Here is a 25,829-nt window from a genome sequence, read left to right as displayed (position 1 = left end):
CTCCTCTGAGACAAAACTTCCAGAGGAACGATCACACAGCAGCATTCGCGGTTCACGAAAATCCACTGTTCTGCAGACACCGCTGCTGATACCCAGGCAAACAGGGTCTGGAGTGGACTTCTAGCAAACTCCAACAGACCTGCAGCTGAGGGTCCTGTCTGTTAGAAGGAAAACTAACAAATAGAAAGGACATCCACACCAAAAACGCATCTGTACATCACCACCATCAAAGACCAAAAGTAGATAAAACCACAAAGATGGGGAAAAAACAGAACAGAAAAACTGGAAACTCTAAAAAACAGAGCGCCTCTCCTCCTCCAAAGGAACACAGCTCCTCACCAGCAATGGAACAAACCTGGATGGAGAATGACTTTGACGAGTTGAGAGAAGAAGGCTTCAGATGATCAAACTACTCCGAGCTACAGGAGGAAATTCAAACCAAAGGCAAAGAAGTTGAAAACTTTGAAAAAAATTTAGACGAATATATAACTAGAATAACCAATACAGAGAAGTGCTTAAAGGAGCTGATGGAGCTGAAAGCCAAGACTCGAGAACTACGTGAAGAATGCAGAAGCCTCAGGAGCTGATGCAATCAACTGGAAGAAAGGGTATCAGCGATGGAAGATGAAATGAATGAAATGAAGCAAGAAGGGAAGTTTAGAGAAAAAAGAATAAAAAGAAACGAACAAAGCCTCCAAGAAATATGGGACTATGTGAAAAGACCAAATCTACATCTGATTGGTGTACCTGAAAGTGACAGGGAGAATGGAACCAAGTTGGAAAACACTCTGCAGGATATTATCCAGGAGAACTTCCCCAATCTAGCAAGGCAGGCCAACATTCAGATTCAGGAAATACAGAGAACACCACAAAGATACTCCTCGAGAAGAGCAACTCCAAGACACATAATTGTCAGATTCACCAAAGTTGAAATGAAGGAAAAAATGTTAAGGGCAGCCAGAGAGAAAGGTCGGGTTACCCACAAAGAGAAGCCCATCAGACTAACAGCTGATCTCTCAGCAGAAACTCTACAAGCCAGAGGAGAGTGGGGGCCAATATTCAACATTCTTAAAGAAAAGAATTTTCAACCCAGAATTTCATAACCAGCCAAACTAAGCTTCATAAGTGAAGGAGAAATAAAAGACTTTACAGACAAGCAAATGATGAGAGATTCTGTCACCACCAGGCCTGCCCTAAAAGAGCTCCTGAAAGAAGCGCTAAACATGGAAAGGCACAACCGGTACCAGCCGCTGCAAAATCATGCCAAAATGTAAAGACCATCGAGACTAGGAAGAAACTGCATCAACTAACGAGCAAAATAACCAGCTAATATCATAATGACAGGATCAAATTCACACATAACAATATTAACTTTAAATGTAAATGGACTAAATGCTCCAATTAAAAGACACAGACTGGCAAATTGGATAAAGAGTCAAGACCCATCAGTGTGCTGTATTCAGGAAACCCATCTCACATGCAGAGACACACATAGGCTCAAAATAAAAGGATGGAGGAAGATCTACCAAGCAAATGGAAAACAAAAAAAGGCAGGGGTTGCAATCCTAGTCTCTGATAAAACAGACTTTAAAGCAACAAAGATCAAAAGAGACAAAGAAGGCCATTACATAATGGTAAAGGGATCAATTCAACAAGAAGAGCTAACTCTCCTAAATATATATGCACCCAATACAGGAGCACCCAGATTCATAAAGCAAGTCCTGAGTGACCTACAAAGAGACTTACACTCCCACACAATAATAATGGGAGACTTTAACACCCCACTGTCAACATTAGACAGATCAACGAGACAGAAAGTCAACAAGGATACCCAGGAATTGAACTCAGCTCTGCACCAAGCAGACCTAATAGACATGTACAGAACTCTCCACCCCAAATCAGCAGAATATAGATTTTTTTTCATCACCACACCACACCTATTCCAAAATTGACCACATAGTTGGAAGTAAAGCTCTCCTCAGCAAATGTAAAAGAACAGAAATTATAACAAACTGTCTCTCAGACCACAGTGCAATCAAACCAGAACTCAGGATTAAGAAACTCACTCAAAACCGCTCAACTACATGGAAACTGAACAACCTGCTTCTGAATGACTACTGGGTACATAACATAATGAAGGCAGAAATAAAGATGTTCTTTGAAACCAACGAGAACAAAGACACAACATACCAGAATCTCTGGGACACATTCAAAGCAGTGTGTAGAAGGAAATTTATACCACTAAATGTCCACAAGAGAAAGCAGGAAAGATCCAAAATTGACACCCTAACATCACAATTAAAAGAACTAGAAAAACAAGAGCAAACACATTCAAAAGCTAGCAGAAGGCAAGAAATAACTAAAATCAGAGCAGAACTGAAGGAAATAGAGACACAAAAAACCCTTCAAAAAATTAATGAATCCAGGAGCAGGTTTTTGAAAGGATCAACAAAATTGATAGACCGCTAGCAAGACTAATAAGGAAAAAAGAGAGAAGAATCAAATAGACGCAATAAAAAATGATAAAGGAGATATCACCACCGATCCCACAGAAATACAAACTACCATCAGAGATTACTACAAACACCTCTGTGCAAATAAACTAGAAAATCTAGAAGAAATGGATAAATTCCTTGACACATACGCTCTCCCAAGACTAAACCAGGAAGAAGTTGACTCTCTGAATAGACCAATAACAGGAGCTGAAATTGTGGCAATAATCAATAGCTTACCAACCAAAAAGAGTCCAGGACCACATGGATTCACAGCCGAATTCTACCAGAGGTGAAAGGAGGAACTGGTACCATTCCTTCTGAAACTATTCCAATCAACAGAAAAAGAAGGAATCCTCCCTAACTCATTTTATGAGGCCAGCATCATCCTGATACCAAAGCCTGGCAGAAACACAACCAAAAAAGAGAATTTTTGACCAATATCCTTGATGAACATTGATGCAAAAATCCTCAATAAAATACTGGCAAACTGAATCCAGCAGCACATCAAAAAGCTTATCCACCATGATCAAGTGGGCTTCATCCCTGGGATGCAAGGCTGGTTCAACATATGCAAGTCAATAAATGTAATCCAGCATATAAACAGAACCAAAGACAAAAACCACATGATTATCTCAATAGATGCAGAAAAGGCCTTTGACAAAATTCAACAACCCTTCATGCTAAAAACTCTCAATAAATTAGGTATTGATGGGATGTATCTCAAAATAATAAGAGCTATCTATGACAAACCCACAGCCAATATCATACTGAATGGGCAAAAACTGGAAGCATTCCCTTTGAAAACTGGCACAAGACAGGGATGCCCTCTCTCACCACTCCTATTCAACATTGTGTTGGAAGTTCTGGCCAGGACAATTAGGCAGGAGAAGGAAATAAAGGGTATTCAATTAAGAAAAGAGGAAGTCAATTTGTCCATGTTTGCAGATGACATGATTGTATATCTAGAAAACCCCATTGTCTCAGCCCAAAATCTCCTTAAGCTGATAAGCAACTTCAGCAAAGTTTCAGCATACAAAATCAGTGTACAAAAATCACAAGCATTCTTATACACCAATAACAGACAAACAGAGAGCCAAATCATGAGTGAACTCCCATTCACAATTGCTTCAAAGAGAATAAAATACTTAGGAATCCAACTTACAAGGGACGTGAAGGACCTCTTCAAGGAGAACTACAAACCACTGCTCAATGAAATAAAAGAGGATACAAACAAATGGAAGAACATTCCATGCTCATGGGTAGGAAGAATCAATATTGTGAAAATGGCCATACTGCCCAAGGCAATTTATAGATTCAATGCCATCCCCATCAAGCTACCAATGACTTTCTTCACAGAATTGGAAAAAACTACTTTAAAGTTCATATGGAACCAAAAAAGAGCCCACATCACCAAGTCAAACCTAAGCCAAAAGAACAAAGCTGGAGGCATCACGCTACCTGACTTCAAACTATACTACAAGGCTACAGTAACCAAAACAGCATGGTACTTGTACCAAAACAGACATATAGATCAATGGAACAGAACAGAGCCTTCAGAAATAACACCGCATATCTACAACTATCTGATCTTTGACAAACCTGAGAAAAACAAGCAATGGGGAAAGGACTCCCTATTTAATAAATGGTGCTGGGAAAACTGGCTAGCCATATGTAGAAAGCTGAAACTGGATCCCTTCCTTACACCTTATACAAAAATTAATTCAAGATGGATTAAAGACTTAAATGTTAGACCTAAAACCATAAAAACCCTAAAAGAAAACCTAGGCATTACCATTCAGGACATAGGCATGGGCAAGGACTTCATGTCTAAAACACCAAAAGCAATGGCAACAAAAGCCAAAATTGACAAATGGGATCTAATTAAACTAAAGAGCTTCTGCACAGCAAAAGAAACTACCATCAGAGTGAACAGGCAACCTACAAAATGGGAGAAAATTTTCCCAACCTACTCATCTGACAAAGGGCTAATATCCAGACTCCACAATGAACTCAAACAAATTTACAAGAAAAAACAAACAACCCCATGAAAAAGTGGGCAAAGTTTATGAACAGACACTTCTCAAAAGAAGACATTTATGCAGCTAAAAGACAAATAAAAAATGCTCATCACTGACCATCAGAGAAATGCAAATCAAAACCACAATGAGATACCATCTCATACCAGTTAGAATGGTGATCATTAAAAAGTCAGGAAACAACAGGTGCTGGAGAGGATGTGGAGAAATAGGAACACTTTTACACTGTTGGTGGGACTGTAAACTAGTTTAACCATTGTGGAAATCAGCGTGGCGATTCCTCAGGGATCTGGAACTAGAAATACCATTTGACCCAGCCATCCCATTACTGGGTATACATCCAAAGGATTATATATCATGCTGCTATAAAGACACATGCACACGTATGTTTATTGCAGCACTATTCACAATAGCAAAGACGGAACCAAGCCAAATGTCCAACAATGATAGACTGGATTAAGAAAATGTGGCACATATACATCATGGAATACTATGCAGCCCTAAAAAATGATGACCTTCGTAGGGACATTCATTCATGTCCTTTGTAGGAACATGGATGAAATTGGAAATCATCATTCTCAGTAAACTATTGCAAGGACAAAAAACCAAACACCGCATGTTCTCACTCGTAGATGGGAATTGAACAATGAGAACACATGGACACAGGAAGGGGAACATCACACTCTGGGGACAGTTGTGGGGTGGGGGGAGGGGGGAGGGATAGCACTGGGAGATATACCTAATGCTAGATAACGAGTTAGTGGGTGCAGCGAACCAGCATGGCACATGTATACATATGTAAGTAACCTGCACATTGTGCACATGTACCCTAAAACTTAAAGTATAATAATAATAAAAAAAGAAAAAAAAAAGAAAATGTGGTACATATACACCATGGAATTCTATGCAGCCATAAAAAGAACTAAATCATGTTGTCGCTAGTAACGTGGAGGCAGCTGGAGGCCATTATCCTAAGCGAATTAATGTAGAAACAGAAAACCAAATACCATATGTTCTCACTTACAAGTAGGAGCTAAACAATGGATACTCATGGACATAAAGATGGCAAGAATAGGCACAAGACTACTAGAGGTGGGGAGGCAAGGAGGGGAGCAAGGGTTGAAAATGACAGTCAGAGCAGTGATTATTAAAAAGTCAAGAAACAGATGCTGGCGAGGTTGTGGAGAAATAGGAATGCTTTTACACTGTTGGTGGGAATGTAAATTAGTTCAACCATTGTGGAGGACAGCGTGGCGCTTCTTCAAAGATTTAGAACCAGAAATACCATTTGACCCAGCAATCCCATTATGGTTATATACCCAGTGGGATATAAATCATTCTGTTATAAAGATACATGCATGTGTATGTTCATTGCAGCACTATTCATGATAGCAAAGAGATGAAATGAACCCAAATACCCACTGATGATAGACTGCATAAAGAAAATGTGGTACACATACACCACAGAACACTATGCAACCATAAAAAGGAATGAGATCATGTTCTTTGCAGGGACATGGATGGAGTTGGAAACCTTTATCCTCAGCAAACTAACACAGGAACAGAAAACCAAACATCATATGTTCTCACTTATGATTGGTAGCTGAACAATGAGAACACTTGGACACATGAAGGGGAACAACACATGCTGAGGCCTGTTGTGGGAGTGCCAGGGTGGGGAGGGCATTAGGAAAAATAGCTAATGCATGCTGGGCTTAATACCTAGGTGATGGCTTGATAGGTGCAGCAAACCACCATGGCACATATTTACCTGTGTAACAAACCTATACATGTATCCTGGAACTTAAAATAAAAAATAAAGAAAATTACCTATTGGGGCTGCTACGCTCAGTACCTGGGTGATGGGATCAATTGTCCCCCAAACCTCAGCATTACACAATATACCCAGGTAACAAACGTGCACATGTATCCCCTGAATCAAAAGTAAAAGTTGAAATTAAAATAATAATAATGATTCCTTGCCTCACTACAAAAAAGAAAGAAGATGATATAGTCATTTCTAAAAAAAATTAAACATAGTATTACAATACAGCCCAGCACTTTCGGTTAGGTATACCATACGCCCAAAACACTTGAAAGCAGGGACTATCCATAGCAGCATTATTCACAACAACCAAAAGGTGGAAACAACCCAAATGGCCATCAAAGAATGAATGGATAAACAAAATGTGTTATGAATGAAGCTTGAGGACGTTATACTGAGTAAAATAAACCAGACCCAAAAGGACAAGTATGACATGAGCCATCTACATGAGGTGCCTAGAATAGTTAAATGCATAAGGGCAGAAAGTAGGAGGGTGGCTATCAGGGACTGGAGGGAGGAGTTAGTGGAAAGTTATTCTTTAAAGCATTTTGAGTTTCGGTTTGGAATGATGGAAAAGTTCTGGAGATGGGTGGTGATGATGGTTGCACAACAATGTAAATGAACTGAATGCCACTGAATTGTACACTCAAAAGGGATGGAAAGATGAAATGAGGCCAGATGCGGTGGCTCACACCTGTAATCCCAGCACTTTGGGAGGCCAAGGCAGGCAGATCATGAGGTCAGGAGTTCGACACCAGCCTGACCAACATGGTGAAACCCCATCTCTACTAAAAATACAAAAACTAGCCAAGCATGGTGGCACATGCCTGTAATCCCAGCTACTCAGGAGGCTGAGGCAGGAGAATCACTTGAACCCAGGAGGCAGAGATTGCAGTAAGCCAAGATCGCACCACTGCACTCCAGCCTGGGCAACAGAGCAAGACTCTGTCTCAAAAAAAAAAAAAAAAAGAAAGAAATGAGATGTACATTTTACCATAATAAAATGGAAATAAAGCAATATTTATTTAATGTGCTAACATTTCCTGAATCAACCAAGAGAACATCAGTGCTGCCTGTACAGCTTGCCACTAGCTGCATGTGACAAAGAGGCAATCATTGCATAGCTACACAGCTTCAGTGAGACACAGGCCAGCATACCCTTCATGGCTACACGCTGCCCTTTTTCCCACGTGGAACTGGAAGAACATGCCTGGGTCTGCGGTAAAATGCACTTATCCCCAAGCTTCCAAGGCTGGAAGTTATAGGAGAATCTTCCTATGGAAAGGGGCAACTGGATGGTATTTCTCCAACTCGGTACACCGAGTTGCACCACCCACCTGACAATCATTTGCTTATTTCTAGCAGATCTGTCTCTTGGGGACAAAAAGACAGTACACTGGTTTGGGTTAACTCTTTCTCAACTACAGCCTAGAGGAGCACTGTCCACAGGAAGCCAGAGTTCAGCATGGCAGACGAAAGGGACTGGTATGAACTGCAGTTCTTCAAATGAGTACCTGTGTGGCTTTGGGCAAGCCACTTAGGTGGGCCTCAGTTTCCTAATTTAAAAGTGGGAATACAACAGTACCTACCTCACACAATTGTACCACAGCTTAAATGAGCTGTAAAAGTTTAACAGCACCTAGAATAAAATAAGTATTCAACAAATATGATTTTTTTTTTTTTTTTGAGACAAGTCTCTCTCTGGTCACCCAGGCTGGAGTGCAGCAGCATGATCTCAGCTCACTGCAACCTCCGCCTCCCAGGTTCAAGCAATTCTCCTGCGTCATCCTCCCGAGTAGCTGGGATTACAGGTGCACGCCACCACGCCTGGATAATTTTTTTGTATTTTTAGTAGAGACAAGGTTTCGCCATGTTGGCCAGGCTGGTCTCGAACTCCTGACCTCAAGTGATCCGCCCGCCTCAGCTTCCCAAAGTGCTGGGATTACAGGTGTGAGCCACCACGCCCGGTCTGGGTTTTCATATAAGAGATATGTTACAGGTGGTAACGGGGATTGGGGCAGGATGGTCATGCATATCATTACAAGAGTTGAAATATATCAACTCTACAATCTGAACCTTGTGTTGACCAGACAGCCTGCGGGAGCCTTGGGAGTGTGCAAGAATAATAGGAGGAGATTAAATGGGGCTCTCCAAGGAGGTGGGTAATTCTCGTAACATTCTTTTCATTTTCCTCTAATACTTCAACTCATTCTTTAATATTTTCGGTAGTTTGTCTCTTTGGTAGTAGATACATACTTTTTTCTCACATCTACTAGAAGATTTACTCATTTATGCTTAGGAAATGTCTGAAGACCCATGAATCCAAATAAATTTTGGTTTTGTTAATATACTGCTAAATAAACAGAAAAGCCCTTAAGGAGAGTTCCAGGATTAAACACTACAGAAACTGATTGGAAGAAAATTATTTCCATCAATGTGTTGGTCAGAACAACCTTTGCCCAAACAGTAATGCCGCTTTCATGAGTTCAGTCAATCAGACTCCCATATTGATAGTGTGAAATTGAACTCACTAACTTTAATTGTTTTCTTAATTTTAATTATTCAGGTGCATCTTCCCGAAACCTGAAGAAATTTATAGAAAGGTAAGCAGAAGATAAGAAGTTGTTTTTAATTTGGTTTCTCATTTGAATAAGGAATGAAAACTCTGTTATTACCCCATAATCATTTTTACTGAGCATAAATAGCTTGTTAGTCACTATCCAAACTCAAGGATATCACTCCTTGGGCCAGTGAGCATAGAAAGTGATTAATTTGCATATGTCCTCAAAGAAGGGTGATAAAAATGCATAGAAAGTTGGTAAAACTTAGCTCTGACAGACAAAAGGATGATGTCATATCCCTGCTTTATGAATGAGAAAATATTTTTTGTGCTTATTTGGGGCTTGAAATTCAGAAGCAAGGCTCGAGGTGTCCTGACTGGAAGCCTCAAGAAGGCTTTGCCTTTTCAAAGTTGACTGTGGGTCCACGGCTGCCACGGTATCCTAAGAACATAGACATAAGGAACCCAATAATTCGCCTGTGCTTATTGATGCAATTGCTGTGAAAGATGCCAAGAAGATAGTATTGTGTCTATTTACCCAGGACCTCAATCCATTCTTTTCAATTTTATGCATTTATGTGGCCTTTCTCTAATAGGCAAGTGGGATAATGATTATAGAGAATAAATGGGAAATGGGAATGGTGGTTGGCTGTACTAGAATGAAAGAAAAATAGCAAAAAGGTTGCCAAGAGGGTGGTCATACCAAGATTGTTTTCAAAGGCCCAGCCTGTGTCACTGGCTACAAAGCTAGGTTTCCAAGTATCTGACATTCAGATTCCATCTATGCCTTCTCAGCTTGTCTAGAAACAAGATGTTGGACTATCCCGCCATCGTTATATATGCCATGATTGGAAATGATGTCTGCAGTGGGTGAGTTATTGAGAAAAAGTATTTTCAAGATTCTTTGGCTCTGGGCTCTTCCCCACCCTCTCCTCACCAACTCCACTCCATTATAGCAGCCTGCTGTTCAGCTGAATTTCTCTATCTTAGAAGCACGGCCGGGCACAGGGGCTCACACCTATAATCCCAGCACTTTGGGAGGCCGAGGTGGGCAGATCACCTGAGGTCAGGAGTTGGAGACCAGCCTGGCCAACATGGTGAAACCCCGTCTCTACTAAAAATACAACAATTAGCTGGGCATGGTGGCGTGTGCCTGTAATCTCAGCTACATGAGAGGCTGAGGCAGCAGAATCACTTGAACCCAGGAGACAGAGGTTGCCATGAGCTGAGATCATGCCACTGCACTCCAGCCTGAGCGACGGAGCAAGACTCTATCTCAAAAAAAAGCAAGTCCTAGACACATGTGAAATCAACAGTACCAATCTGTGATGCTGAAAGCCTCTTTTGAAAATATCTGCTCCATTAATTATCAACTCTGATGTAACAACAAATGGGTGTGTCCTGATCAGTTATATCACAAGAAATGTGCTACTACTCACTGAGAACCCAAGATTGGGAATTGTGATTTTTTTAATAAAATAAGGCAGAAGCACAGTTACCCCATAAGAACATCGATCTCACTCATATCCTGATCTACTTTACTTCCTCATGTGGAAGAGACAGCTTAGACGCACAGACCTACAGCATTTACAAAGAAACTGCGGATAACTCATGGCCAATCCTATTTATGCCCATGGCCCATAGCAAGAAGGTAATTTTGCTAAACTGCTGGTATTGGTAGTAACTTCAAAATGGTGAATTCCTTAGTTCCTATATAACATTTGGGGAGGTTTCTCAAAATCTGTGTACACCCCTAAGAATATGATGCATGTATGAATGCCATCTGTCCTGTGATTGTGGCCAAAAAAAAATGGTGAGACAGGATTTAGAGCAACTCCCCAGTAGCAATAGCCACCCACTCACTATTTTAGGAAACAGGAAAGTAAGGCCAAAAGAGGTTCACGATTTGCCCGAGGCAACAGGGTTGATTAATGGCAGAGCTGGACTCCACCCCAACTGTGCTAGAAGTGGGCCATCCTGCTCACTCCGCCTGTTTGCTTTCCTATATTTCATACGCCATGCTTTCCAAGCCTGTGCTGAAAACAAAACTCAATAGTATTAAAGTGTGTTTGCCCGCACAGATAAAATTCAGATGGCAAAGGAGATGCAGACATAATCAGTGAAGTGTGTTCAGGGCAGGAGATACCACAATGATCCAGAGACTCTGATACGCCAGATGTCACCTTGGTGCCCTTAGGCTGCTTTACTGCTGTCCCCAGAACCCCAAGTTGGCCAAGGCTACATTCTGGGCACCAAGATCTCTGAAGAGACACCGGGGACTTTCCAGTAAATGGCAAACACCCTTTAAGGACTGCCATGAACCAAGAGGTACATCACTCTATGTCATTCCATCCTCCCAGCAGCCCTAAGAGGCAAGGATGATTGTCCCATTTTACAGATGGGAAAACTGATTTGGCAAGGATAAGGAACTTGCCTGTTCTGGTACTGAGCATCAAAGCTGGGAGCCAAACCAGGTTATCTAACCAAATTCCATTCCCTGTCTATAGTCCACACTGTCTTATTTCCTTTCTTTGACTCATTCACTTTTTAAAATATACAGTGAGCACCACGATGTGCCAAGCACTGTGCCAGGCTCTAGGATATGGATACAATGACAAAGAAGCCACAGTCCCTGACATCAAGGAGCTAATGGAAGGAGAAACACCATGCTTCAGGCTCTAGCTGCCATCACGAAACAGAACAAAGCTGTGGTCAGACCAGCCATTGCTCCCCCAGCCCCCAGAGCATGTCCTCCAGAGAGGAACAGAGAGCAAACTGACTATACTGAATAAAGAACATGTGCAGAAAGAGACTCTGGCTCCAAAAGCCAAAACTCCCGAAACTGTACTTTTCCAGCAAAACCTGCTTACCCAGATCCCTCCAGCCCAGTCCTACTTTTCCTTTCCCAAAGAGCTAAAGGGCAGGCAGACATCAGCCAGAGACCTGTGCCAGCCTCTCCCCTGCTGGGGATCTGGGTAGAGAAGCAGCAAGCATTTGGGTGAAAGAACAGAGTTGGCAGTATGGGATGTCCCTGTGGTGCCCACTTTGTGATGTCCTGTGGAGGGGTTAAAAAAATAAAGACAGATGGCAACTATATCTCCCCATCTGCCAGAACGTCAAGGTGGAGTAGATTTCCCAAAATGAGCAAATGGATTTTATAAAAAGCTCAAGCAGCAAGGAGTTACATAATTGAGTCTGTCCTGGAACAAGTTTTAGGATATTTGCTTGACGTTTTTCTTTTCTTTTTCTATGACAATGCTAGCTCTTACTGAAGTAACACATTTATGTGCTTTCTTCTCAATTCTCTAAACTCATCCAGTTACTCAACAAATACTGGTTAAATGAGTGAGGGTCACGATTGGAAGATAGCTTTTAGCATCAGGAAGTCAAAAAGAAAGATCACATAGAGAACCTGGCTTTCTCATTGTAACCCTGCTCAATTTTATTTAGGCTAACTCAGCTTCCTTTGCGCTTTTCCGATGACTGCCCTTGAGGGCTATGTAATGTGAATGATATGGAAGGAGAAACATTGCTGAAAACAAGGCAAATGTTGGGGAGCTACAGCAGCAGAACCTTGGGGTGGCGGAGGCAGTGGTGGGAAATGGGAATGGCCTCAGAACGTCCAATCACAAAGGCCAGTGACAACCCTGTGCCAACATCCCAGTGCAGCATCCCTGAAATGAACATGGTAATTGCTGGAAATTCCATAGAATTATACAAGCATCTAGCACTAGCCCCATAAATGGATATGGTTTCATTTGTTACAGTGGACAATTATGGGGCAGATGGCATTCATACAAGCATCATATTCTTAGGAGTACACACAGAAAGTATAAATTACACATTTTCATCTTATGGAGAGAGCCAGAACCACCCACACAGGGTGTCTGTGCCCATCTGCCCCCAACCATTGTTTTTCTTCAATGCCAACGCTTCAGGTTACACCCTGGGCAGTTGACCAGCACTGCATTAAGAGGAAGCCAGCCAAGGCACTGACAGGTTGCAGGCCCCAAGGAGCCTGGACTAGTGAGAAACAATCCATGCTATTTATTCAGATGATAGAAAAGCCAGCAGGGAAGGGAATGGAAAGAGCTCCTGCTGCTCAGAGGAATTCTCTCTCCCAGACTCTTCAGTGAGAGACATGGGTAGCAAAGGGAATGATAAGGAAGTTCCAACCAGCCAGCATGTTCCAGGCCACACCCACTTTTAAGGGATGTTTAATGTATCTCTATGCATGGGGTAATATGGAAGTCCTCATCCCATTCCCAGTCTGTATCAAGATGCCCCTTCTCCCCAGCTACTCAGGAGGCTAAAGTGGGAGGATAGCTTGAGCCCAGGAGTTCAGCCCTGCAGTGAGCTGTGATCATACCACTGCCCTCCAGCCTGGGTGATAGAGCAAGACCCTGTCTCTATTTAATAAAATAAAAAATAAAAATTTCTCTTCAAGGGGATTGGATGGGAGCCCAACAATGTGATTGCAACTGGCTGGCATGAAGAAAAGGGCTAACCCTCTTACCTGGGTGTTTCAAAAACACAAATGCTAGCTGTGAGTGAGGTGTGAGCACTTGATCACTACAGTGATCTGGGCTTTAGCTATGGTTCTAGGAAGCTGGTTTTCTGCACAGGCTGATCAGTTTCTTCCTTGGAAGGGACACCTCTCTCTAGCACCAGCCAGGTGAAATCTGGCTGGCTTACCTGCCAGGGTAATGAAATGATCAGGCTTATTTTGCCTGATCAGACACAATTCATTAGGGCGGGACAGGCTTCAGAGCCACCTTCAGGAGTGAGGCTCTTCATCTGTTCCGAGCCCGGCCATTTGTTTCTGACATGTGTGAGAGCATGTCAATGAGCACCAATTTCTCTCTCATTATTTTCCCCAGTGTGGCCACTGTGCCACAGGCTGGTTTTCACATCTTCTCTGTTAGCTGAGCACTCTCGATCTCTCACCTATCCATCTGAGTGTCTGGGGTGAGCTCGCTGGTGTGTGAGAAGGGGTGCTGGGACCCTGGAGTGGGCAGACAAATCCGGGGTGGCAGGTGCCTGGGACACCTCGGTTGAAAAGGGTTAGACACCTTCAGCTCAGCCCATTCGTCCTTTGGCAGACACCAGAGAGACCTAGGAGATAGTTCTCAACCACTAAGGTTCTTTGGTCTCCAGAATACTAACACAAAGTCTCCCCCAAACATCACCAGAGGGGAAAAAGTACACAGATCAAAATGGCATTGAAAAATTTTCAGGGGGCTGGGCGCAGTGGCTTATGCCTGTAATCCCAGCATTTTGGGAGGCTGAGGCAGGCAGATCATGAGGTCAAGAGATTGAGACCATCCTGGCCAACATGGTAAAACCCTGTCTCTACCAAAAATAGAAAAATTAGCTGGGTGTGGTGGTGCACACCTGTAGTCCTAGCTACTTGGGAGGCTGGGGCAGGAGAATCACTTGAACCCGGGAGGCAGAGGTTGCAGTGAGCGAGATCGCACCACTGCACTCCAGCCTGGGCAACAGAGTGAGACTCCATCTCAAAAAAAAAAAAAAAAGAAAAAGAAAGAAAGAAAAAAAGAAAAAGAAAAGAAAACTTTTCAGGGACAGAAATCAAAAGGCACCTTCTATGGCATCTGGGAGGGGTGATCGTCCCATGAATCACATAGACTCCCTTGCCCTTACCTGAGCTAAGAGTTGGTTGATTTTGCTATGCAAATTAAAAGTAAATTATGTAGTTGTACAAGGTGGAACAAAGATAACTGGAGAATGTTCCATTAGCAACGCCAAGGCTTCCATTTTGATTTCACTTAGCAATTAGCCATGTTGATTATGCTTGCTTAATTTTTGGGTGCCCTTTCATAAATACAAATTAGCTTAGATTCTTCGTTTAGCATCAGGGTTGTGCCTCTAACCAAAAAAAAAAAAAAAAAAAAAAAAATATCCAGTGGGGATTTGGGGAGACTTTGTCCATCTTAACTCATATTGCCCTTATGTGGTTGGAGAACATTAGCTCAGCATAATTGCTTTGTACCAAAGTGTGGCTGTATCAGCAGGAAAAAAAAAAAGTGTGGCAAGGCAAAAGTGAATAGGCAGTATTTGCCAGCTTTACCAATGACAGAAGAAAGGATATAGACACCCAACTTGCCTTTCATTTCACCCTTGCTGTCACACTTCAAACACACAGTGAATATAGAACCTAGATACTTTGGGCAGGTTCTTCAGTGCTGCTTCTGTGCATATGGGAATCAAGTCAAAGCCCCTCCCCATGCTTCTGCTCTAGTAGGTAGGCAACCTAGTCACAAATCGTCATAGCTGCTTTTTATCAGGTTAGGAAGATTTTTATTTTTAAAATAGTGTAATTTTTTCATGACAGTGGAAAACATGAAATTAGCATGCAGTTCTATACCCTGAGGGTTTGTAAAATTAGACATCTTTTTTTCTCCCCCCTTAGGAGACTCTAGCGATCCATGACATAGTTTAGAAGCACATACACCAACCATAACTGCCACCCTACTGGCTACCCCCATGGCACCAAAAGTATTGTTGTAGTCAACAATACTTTAATACTTTTTAGCCATCTTTCTATATTAATACATACAAATTACTTCTTTTTTTTTATTCAAGTGAAATTCACATAATGTAAGACTAACCATTCTAAAGCAAAAATTCAGTGGCATTTCCAGTTCACAATGTTGTGCAACCAACGATATCTAGTTATTATATTCTTAACGGCTACATAGAGTTCTATTGCATGGGTGTACCATAATTTATGTATTTAGGCTTTTATCTTTTTCCAGTGGTACACTATACCAAGCAATATTACAATATTCGTATGTACATTTTTGCACATTTGTGGAAATGTTACTATAGGATAACTTCTTGAAAGTGAAATTCCAAGGTCAAAAGTTAAGCCAGCTTCAAATTTGGATACATTTTGAAAAATTGCCCTCCGAAAAGGCAGTGCCAATATTCATTTATGAGCTCCCTTAAAAATGAGAATTATGGATCCCTGGGGGCCCCTTTCTGCCCCCTCTTCCCATATCACTTATGCCCTGGGTCCAGCCTCTGAGTGATGGACTTATTTTATCCGGTTCACAATCTGTATTAAGTTCCCTGGAGCTGCCATAACAAAGTACCAAAACTGGATGACTCAAAACGCAGACATGTATTCCATCTCAGTTCTGGATGCTTAAAGTCCAAGATCAAGGTGTCCGCGGGACCATGCTCCCTCTGAAAGCTCCAGGGAAAAATCCTTCCTTTTGTCTTCCAGCTTCTGGTGGCTCCCAGCGATCCTCAGCACTCTTTGGCTTGTGGCAGCCATAACCCCAGTGTCTGCTTCTGTCTTCACATGGCCTTCCTCCTGGTGTATGTCTGTGTGTCCTTTCCTCCTCTTATAAGGATTCAGTCATTGAATTTAAGGCCCACACTAATCCAACATGACCTCATCTTAACTAATGACAACCATGAAGACCCTATTTTCAAGTAATGTCACATTCTTAGGGACACTATTTAACCCACTATCATTACGGAAACTGGAATTTTAAGTACACAAAAGAGAAAGTAACACTGTAGCATTATTCCATTTAGGGTAAAGACAGGCAGTTAGAGTGTAAAGAATAGATGAAAACCCTAGAAAATTCTGTATTCTACTCCCAAGTTAATGCAGGTTAGGATCCGAATCCAAATTTGTTGTGTTCCTGAAGGTGTGTGCAAAAGTCAATTGTACAAAGAAATGAACAATAATAAACTTATATTAATGCCAAAAATACTTTAGCACCCCTTGCCTTTTAAACATAGCTTTTTAAAATAATTTCAACTTGTATTTTAGATACGGGGGTACATGTGCCAGTTCATTGCATGGATATATTATTGTACGACGCTGAGGTTTGGAGTACAAATGACCTCATCACCCAGGTGGTGTGCATAGCACCCAATTAAACATAACTTTAAATCAACCAATGAGTGCAATTTTAACATAACTTCAAATGATGTCTTTGTAGTATTTTGTACAGTCCTTACTTCTTTTCCAAACCAAATGAATATAAGTCAATCAGCTTAAATTCAATAAATGTCTGATTGAGGGTAAAGATTCATCACTGTCAGCTCACTTAGGAGCTTCACCTTTGTCTGACATGGTTTGATTTTAGGCCTGTGTCTCTCATAACTACTTTCAGTACTTTCTTTTTTTATTTTACTAACTTTTATGAAATAAGAAGAGAAAATATAATTTAAAAATTCAAATACGCTCTGTAGAGCACAAGCGCTACTATATAAAGACAATAATGCGGGCTGGAATTGTTGTGAAATGCTGTTGCAGGGTATAGCCTGGAATAGAAATCCATCAGGAAATGCATGCAAGTCCAAATCCAGTGTAGAAACGGAAGGATAAAGAGCAAGATACAGTGTGGACGTATAATATAACTTAATCAGTAAGATTCTGTTTTCTAACTGTTATACATGTGAAAAGTTTTAAAGACCAAGTTATAGACCTCAAAGTGTCAAATAAATCATAAGCAATACCAGACCCCTTTCATTTCAAAAACTGTGTGTAAATCAGGCCAGTGAGTTTATGCTACAGGAACAAAGGAACAAACAGCCCCTAAAATCTTAGTAGCATAAAGTAACAAATGTTTATGTCTCTCTCACACTACTTGTCCATCAGAGATCACCATGGGACTCTGTTCCAGGACTCAGATTGGTGAAGCAGCTATCTAGAACATTGCTTATACCCATGCAAAGAAAAGGAGCATTCTAGAAGGTGTCACATCACCAAATATGACACATGTCACTTCAGCTCACCACTCATTGGTTAGAACTAGTCACATAGTCCACTCAACCGCAAGGGAGTCAGTAAGTACAGCCTATGTGTCAGAAAGGTGGAAATCCAGGAATATTTTGCAAATAGCTCCAATGACCACCACACTCTGTGTGTGTGTGTGCGTATGTGTGTGTGATGTATCTTGTATTTGCGTGCAACTTGCATGCATCTATCCTTACAATCAACCAAGATATTTTCTGTTTATTCCACCAACAGGAAGAGTGACCCAGTCCCAGCCATGACCACTCCTGAGAAACTCTACTCCAACGTCATGCAGACTCTGAAGCATCTAAATTCCCACCTGCCCAATGGCAGCCATGTTATTTTGTATGGCTTACCAGATGGAACCTTTCTCTGGGATAATTTGCACAACAGATATCATCCTCTCGGTATCAGTTTGAAGATTCTTTTACTCTTTAATAACATCAATGTATATACAGTTCAATGTATATATGGTTCAAACCATATAGAAATGTGCCTAAATGCATGGGTCAGGGTTGATAAAGGCAAGAGCCCCTAGGTGCAGTATCTAAAGGTCATTATCCAGAGGTGAGCCGAATCAGATCCAAAGGCAGAAAGGGCAGAAGTAATTCATGAAGAATTAGGACACATTGAAAGGTAAGCGCTCAAACCAGGAAATTCCTCTAACAGAAGGTGAAATGTAAAATGAGCTGAGGAAGACCAAACAGGAGACAGACCCGTGAGTCAAAGACAGGGATTTCTCTGAACCTCAATGGTAAGTGCTTCCTGGTGGCCCGTTAGAATTCTCTAGAGCACAGTGCTCCAGCCTGCTCGTTTCCTGCTTCTACACTCTCTTGGGGTCCTTAGCTCCAAAAGGCTTTAAAATGTCCCCGGAACCTTCTAATGGCAACTCAAATATTCTCGATACTGTACAAATAACATAAAAGTGCTAGTAATTTGCATTAGGAAGGTGTGATCCTTAACCCTGTGAGATAGATGTTTTCATCAACCACAATAATTTCATTTTATAGATGAAAAAAACCAAGGCTCAGAGAGGTTAGATAGCTTGCCAAAAGCCACAGAGCTCACTGAATATGTTGTAGCAGGGCTCTGCTTTCTGTATTTCAGAGGAGAATGTGTTTATTAAGTGCCAACTATGTGCCAGGCACTATTCTAGGCACAGGGTAACCAGCAGAAAACACAATAGTCCTAAGTTCCTGCCCACAGAAAGCTTATATTACAATGGGAAAATGACTCAAAAGTATATCAGAAGGTGATAAGTGCCACAGGAAGAAAACTGAGCAAGGAAGAGGAACAGGGAGCTGGCCTCAGTCTTCCCTGATGAGCATCTATAAGAAGAGGCCTGGGTACCCTCCTCTCAGCCCCATATTGACAGCACCTGCACCAATCTATCATGAAGAAGGGACTATCCCTTCCCTGGTGTTACCCCACTCACCTCCTGAGCCCAACCCACTAAAAGGTGCTGGCAGTCCAAGCACCTTCTTAGGAGTCAGGCGAGAAATTCAAAGAAGACCTGAAACTCATTCTTTCACGCCCTCCTTAGAGGGAGTGGGTGGGGAGCAAGATTTCCCATTTCAGGCCATCAAGAGCCTTTTCTTGCATATACTACTTTGTGTGAATCTTTCCAGTCTTCTCTTGTCCTCTTCCTGCAGTCCCTGTCTAAGACAAACACCCCACTTCTCCCTCAGGAAATTCCGCCTCTCCCCACCTGGGAAAAGAGTAAGGGCCCTTTAGCTAGCTCTCAAAGGCTCTGGTCTCTTAGTTGGAGGGACAATGGTGGACACCCACATTCCATATTCTCCACCAATAAGGATGAAACCATTTTCCTCTTGAGTTACTCATGTATCACAAATATTATCATCCAAGCAAAACACTGTACAGCCTCACCTAAGTAGAGCATATTCTTCCTGTTCATGCAACTTTGACCACGCCACCTTAGAAATAACATGATCACACATGGAACTTCACTCCATTCTCGGCTGCTTTGCATGCAGAAAGGACACCAACCTGGGCTAAGAATGTCTCTTTGAACCACGGGATATGAAAATTGTACATCTGCCCTCAATTGATTCTTTCAGATTTCCAAATGTGTCTCCTACACTAAGAAATGCTTTGGAAAGAGAAGCTGAGGGCAGGGAAGTTTGTTCCCAATTTACTCCATCACAGTAATAGCGACTTGACTTCCATTTTTCTGATTTCTAATCCCATTTTCTTTCCATGAACTCTGGTTACACCACCTCCATAAATTCTTTCCGATATGCCATGCAATTCACTTGATTTATGAGACATGTTTGGTTTCATAAATATGAGACCAAAGGTAAGAATGACTCCATGCAATTTGGAAAGGACTAGGGGAAGGAAAAATGTATGTAAGAATGTAAGAATGAGGCCAGGCACGGTGGCTCATGCCTGTAATCTTAGCAATTTTGGAGGCCGAGGTGGGTGGATCAACTGTGGTGAGAGTTCAAGTCAAGCCTGGCCAACATAGTGAAACCTCGTCTCTTCTAAAAATACAAAAATTAGCAGGGTATGGTGGCACACACCTGTGATCCCAACTACTCAGGAGACTGAAGCAGGAGAATCGCTTGAACCCAGGAGGCAGAGGTTGCAGTGAGCCGAGATCGCACCATTGCACTCCAGCGTGGGTGACAAGAGTGAAAAACAAACAAACAAACAAAAACTCTGTCCAAAAAAAAAAAAAAAAGAATGTAAGAATGGTATGTAAGAATGACTCCACGCAGTTTGGAAAGGACTGAGGGAAGAAAAAAGGATGATTGGGGGATTTGTCCACTTCTGTGGATTCTCTAGGCCAGTGGTTCTCAACTGGGGGCAACCCACTCACCCCCACCCTGCTTTTATCACATCTGGAGATAGAAGAGGGGTGCAACTAGGCTGGGTGCGGTGGCTCACGCCTGTAATCTCGCACTTTGGGAGGCCAAGGTGGGCGGATCACCTGAGGTCAGGAGTTCAAGGCCAGCCTGGCCAACATGGTGAAACCCTGCCTCTGCTAAAAATACAAAAAAAATTAGCTGGGCATGGTGGCAGGTGCCTGTAATCGCAGCTACTTGGGAGGCTGAGGCAAGAGAATCGCTTGAACCCGGGAGGCGGAGGTTGTAATGAGCTGAGATCATACCATTGCCCTCCACCCTGGGCAACAAGAGTGAAACTCAGTCTCAAAACAAAAAAAAAAAAAAAAAAAACAAGAGGGGTGCAACTAGCATCTAGTGAGTAGAGGCCAGGGGGTTTGCTAAACATCTACAATGCACGAGACAGCACCCCAAAATCAAGACTGTCAGTCATGCAAGGTTGAGAGACTACTCTAGATTTTGCCTTGTCCTTCTCAAGTGGACTCTCTCTGGCTGCTAATCACACCCTAGCGTGTACAGCACAAAATGGAAAGAAGAAAAAGATAGAACAAGTTTGTTCTATAGAAACATCAGTAGTTTGGAAAAAAAAAATCCAATCAAGGAGAAAGCTGAAACCATCTAAAATTTGTTTGATGCTTATAAGTAATTATTCACATCCTAAATTATCTCTGCTGCCTGGTTGCCATGGGAAATAAATTATAAATTTCTCAACAAAGCATCAGGGTCCTTCCTAGAAAGGCTGGAGAAGTAGGTGGGATTTATCCAGCATCCCCAGGCCTCCTTTGACAGGACTCATAACTCACACAAGATGACAGACTTCAAGGTGTGATTCTTTTTTTTTTTTTTTTTTTTTTTTTGAGACGAAGTCTCACTATGTCACCCAGGCTGGAATGCAGTGGTGCGATCATAGCTCACTGCAACCTCTGCCTCCCAGCTTCAAGCAATTCTCCTGCCTCAGCTCCCCCGAGTAGCTGGGATTACAGGCGCCCACTAACACAGCGGGCTAATTTTTGTATTTTTAGTAGAAATGGGGTTTCACCATGTTGGCCAGGCTGGTCTCGATCTCCTGATCTCAGGTGATCCACCTGCCTCGGCCTCCCAAAGTGCTGGGATTACAGGCATGAGCCACTGTTCCCAGCTGAGAAGGCGTGATTCTTAAAACGACCCTGGGAGATAGATGCTTTCATTAACCACAGTAATTTCTTTTATTGCTCTCACGCTGTCTCTCTTCTGCTCTCACTCCAAACCCCATCTTTGGATCTTGAGCCAGCAGTGAAGCAGGGTTCATTCTGGGCCGGCCTCAGGGTTTGGTTGCTCTGCCCAGGCCACTGTAGATCTCATCTTAGTCAGCAGCTGGACACTCAAGTCTGATTCCTGGGCACCGTGTTAAGGGTTGTGCTAACAGTGCTGCGCAAAGAAAAAAAAAGTAGGCGGAAGAGGGTGAGTTCCATTTATTTGGGCCTAGAAATGTGGTGATCATAGTGTTTAGACTTGACTTTGGCCACTTCTTAAAAATTAAGAAAGCGTTCAGGAAACAGAGGCATGGTAGGAGACCCCCTGGTCAGTGACACAGTCTCTGCTGCCTCCTTTTCCCTCAGAAGGACAGGCAGGAACTCAGCCTGAGCAACCAGTGATGGCAGGGTTAGATGCCACAGCACCCACGCAGCAGGTCACTCAGAGGCCCAGAACAAGAGCAGGTGGGTGTCTCACTCCTGCCAGGGACAAGGGGGTGATGAATCTCTCTTCGCATCCCTCCTCCTCAGCCAGGTTTGTGACTCACTACCCAGTCCATCGCTGGCTGCCAAGGGCTGGGGCACCCCACAGCCTCTACTAGTTGCTAAAATTCCTGGTGAGAGTTTATTGTCTTTGTGAGGAATTACCAGACAGCAAGCCTCATACATTGGGATTCTACTGATGTGGGTCCTTTGAGAAAAGTCAGGCTTGGCCAGTCACAAGTCCTCTCAGCCATGATCTGTGAGGAAGGGGATCATTCCAGAAATATCTCTGAGATTCCTACTCTGTGCTTTTGAGAAAAGATGACATAAGATGCAATCTGTGTCCTCAAATGAGAGGGAAAAGACAACTCCTCTAGGGAACTCAGCACATGGACCCTGACAGCGAACGTGCTGAGTGCCCATGAGGATGGGCAAGTCACAGGCATTCAGGGGCCATCCCAAGGGTTAGACTATGGAGAGGAAGCCAGGGACTCTGGGCTGCAAATTCATCTGCTAGTGGGCCAGCCTTGAAGGGCTTCTGCCACAAAACAGCAACTTCATCTTGCCCCAATTACTCTTAAACTTGAAACCAAATGTCTTTTTAAAATACCTTGGTGTTTCTATTTTATCACGCACTTTCCCTCCGTCTGAATAAATATGATTTTAACACATTTACATGGCATTTCATGGAGATGTGCCTGATCTTTGTTGGTACTAAGTTTCTATGGTACCTAAGATTTCAAGTATGTTTCCAGAATTAAATAGATACCAGAGACCCTGCCCTAAAGAAGTTACAGATTATGAAGACACAAACCGTCACTAAGCCAGCTAGGGAAGAACACACCTTTGATCTTCAGAGGAGCTTATGGCAAACACTGGGACAGCCCGCTGGCTCCCCACAACACACACACAGGCACACAGACACACACAAACACACACACACAGACACAGACACACACAGATACACACAAGCAGACACATACACACACACAGACACAGACACACACACACACAGAGACACAGACACACACAGATATACACACACAGACACATACACACACACAGACACAGAAACACACAAAAACACAGACAGAGACACAGAAACACATACACAGACACACACAAAGACACACAGAGACACAGACACACAGACACACATGAAGACACACAGATACACATAGACAGAGCTCCTCAGCCCCTGGTGATTCCTGGCCACTGTGGGACAGTCCTCCTGGCCTGCCCCTGGGCTTTCTTGATCAGCTTTCCTATCCAGATGGACTTTCTAACCAGGGAGTCACAGACACAACCTCTCTTCATGCACCCCATAGAAGTAGGGTCAATAGGCCAAAATTACATTAAAGAAACAAAGATAAAAGGTAATGCTTAAAAAGAAAGAGTGGGGGACCAACTGATATTGCCAATAAAGCAGAAAGTGTAAGAACCATTTCCCTCTTCCCTTCCTCGAAACCATAAGCCCATCGCAAGCACCCCTAGCCAATCTTCCACATGACCAGCCCCAGAGTCCCTACCCTCTAACAGGCAGAAACACCAGACAGGAGGGACACTGACTCATTACAACTTTCCCAGGTTCTTCTAAATGCACCTAATGTGCCCTCATCCTGTTCAGCAGACCTAGCCACCCACGCTAAGGATGTTCCCTTTCTCAATCAGGTCCAGCTGGAGGTGGAGCCAGGCGACAGAGGGAAAGGGAGAGGGACTGAGGAGGTGCAGAAGGGAGGTACCCCTCAGGGTCTCATTGGGAGCTGTGCTGGCCATCAGCAGAAGGACAGCAGGAGAGGGCATCAGGCAGCGTGGAGCAAGGCCAGGGCGGGCCTTCATCCCCAAGGAGGAGCCAACAATGAAGTTCCCAGTGTCACAGGAGCAGGACAAACTCCGGCCCCTCTGGATATCAAAGCAATCCAGGCCTGAAGGTGGGGAGGGAAGAGTGCACGGTCAGGCATGAGGTGCCACCTCCTGTCAGGCTGCAGAGAGATGCCGCCCCTCAGGGGGAGGGGACACACCAGGGCCCAGAAGGGTGGCAGGGCCCCAGCCAGGCTACCTAAGTTTCACTATGAGGCCCCAGTTCCAACATAGAGACAAGATGGCACCAGGCACCAAGGCAAAAGCAGCCAGACACTGGGCCCTCACAGAAGGTGGGGAGACGGAAGGCCGCAACTCAGTGGTAGCCCCCAGAGGGAAAGAGCGAAGCCAGGAGAGTACGTGGAGGACCCAGGGTGGGGAGTGGAGAAGGAAGATGTCAGTCACTGCAGCTGAGACACATTCAGAAAGGGAGCAAATGACAAAAAGTACACACACACACACACACGCACACAAAATAGAGGGAACAAATCCTCAGTGAGTAGAAGTAGGAACTTGGAGGAAAATGGAAGCTCAGTGTTGGACCCATAAAATAAAAGCAAGGACAAAAGCCAAGGGCTTGGGATTCATTTAAAATGTGAAGATACAGAAGCCTGTACAGAAGACAGACCTGGTGGGTCACTGTGACTTTAGTGGCCATAATGAGCCTGTGGCTTTCCTGTCCTGGGACTCACTCACCTACACAGAGAGATAATAAATTTTTTCTCTCTGACAAGAAAATTGAATCTATCTTCCAGTCTAACTAATCAGAGGTATAAGTGAAAAATAAGACTGTGTTCTATCACCTTCAATCTTTCTCTTCATTCTGAGATAGGTCCTATTATCTTCCTTTATGTTTTCAAGAGTGTGAGGAGTGTTAATGGATACAGTGTCAGTCATTCACCCCCGAGATTTGGGGAGACCTGGATTTTGTGTGTCAGCCACAGCATGAAAGTCAAATTGCTTCAACGGGGTGGATATGCTGGAGGCGGGGTGGAGCAGTGTTGGAAGAGAGAAGAAATCACCCCCACAGATTCTGGGACTATAGCTGATGTTCAGAAAAACTGGATGAACGCTCATCTGGTACTTTTCACTTTATTATGTACCTCTGTAACTTGCACTAAAAAATAAGGGTGTCTACTAATTAGGGTCAAATAAGATATCCACTGGACAGCCCATAATCCAGTGCCACAGAGACATGAGGTACTGCCTCCCCATCCCATGGGCCAACCAAGCATTTCGTATGGCTTTCAGTTCACCAACTGCAGGGAACTACGTGGTCAGAGCTTCAGATACTCAGAATGTCCTGCCAGGCCCTCAGTGTGGGATAATTCGGTCAGACCTGAGCGTTTCATAAACCTAGAAAAGGGGACTAGGTCAACCGCCACCTCGAATGTTCCCTGTGCCCCATGCAGGGAGCATTTCATACCAGGGCCAGGAGAAAGTACTGCTCTTAAGGGGCTTTATCCAAGGCATCCTGGTTCACATTGAGCTGTAGGATACTTGCATTTCTTTTTCCTGAGTCCAGATGAGGCCAGTTCCCCCAGCCCCATCCTGGCCCATGCCCACAGCTCTATATGGGAGTGAGTTCCTCAGGGCTCCTCCTCAACTCTGGGTCTGAATTTCTAGAGGCTCAGAAAGGAGGAAAGCACAGGCATTCTTCAAGAGCAATGCTGCATGAAAAATCAGGGGAAC

The 25,829-nt window shown here is 43.2% G+C and overlaps 1 protein-coding gene across 4 annotated transcripts in view; it reads left to right on the top strand.

Moving 5' to 3' along the window:
• AOAH (acyloxyacyl hydrolase) overlaps positions 1–25,829 on the top strand; it is a 224,651-nt gene that overhangs the window by 179,355 nt on the left and 19,467 nt on the right. For all 4 annotated transcript variants that reach the window (XM_055347624.2, XM_004045314.4, XM_004045315.4 and 1 more), the window contains 3 exons: positions 8,923–8,959; positions 9,712–9,786; positions 17,930–18,102. In XM_055347624.2, the coding sequence (XP_055203599.1) occupies positions 8,923–8,959; positions 9,712–9,786; positions 17,930–18,102 (285 nt within the window). The remainder of the gene's footprint in view (positions 1–8,922; positions 8,960–9,711; positions 9,787–17,929; positions 18,103–25,829) is intronic.

This window comes from Gorilla gorilla, chromosome 6, assembly GCF_029281585.2.
Source record: "Gorilla gorilla gorilla isolate KB3781 chromosome 6, NHGRI_mGorGor1-v2.1_pri, whole genome shotgun sequence".
Taxonomy (NCBI): Eukaryota; Metazoa; Chordata; class Mammalia; order Primates; family Hominidae; genus Gorilla; species Gorilla gorilla.
This window is presented reverse-complemented; position numbering and strand designations above follow the sequence as displayed.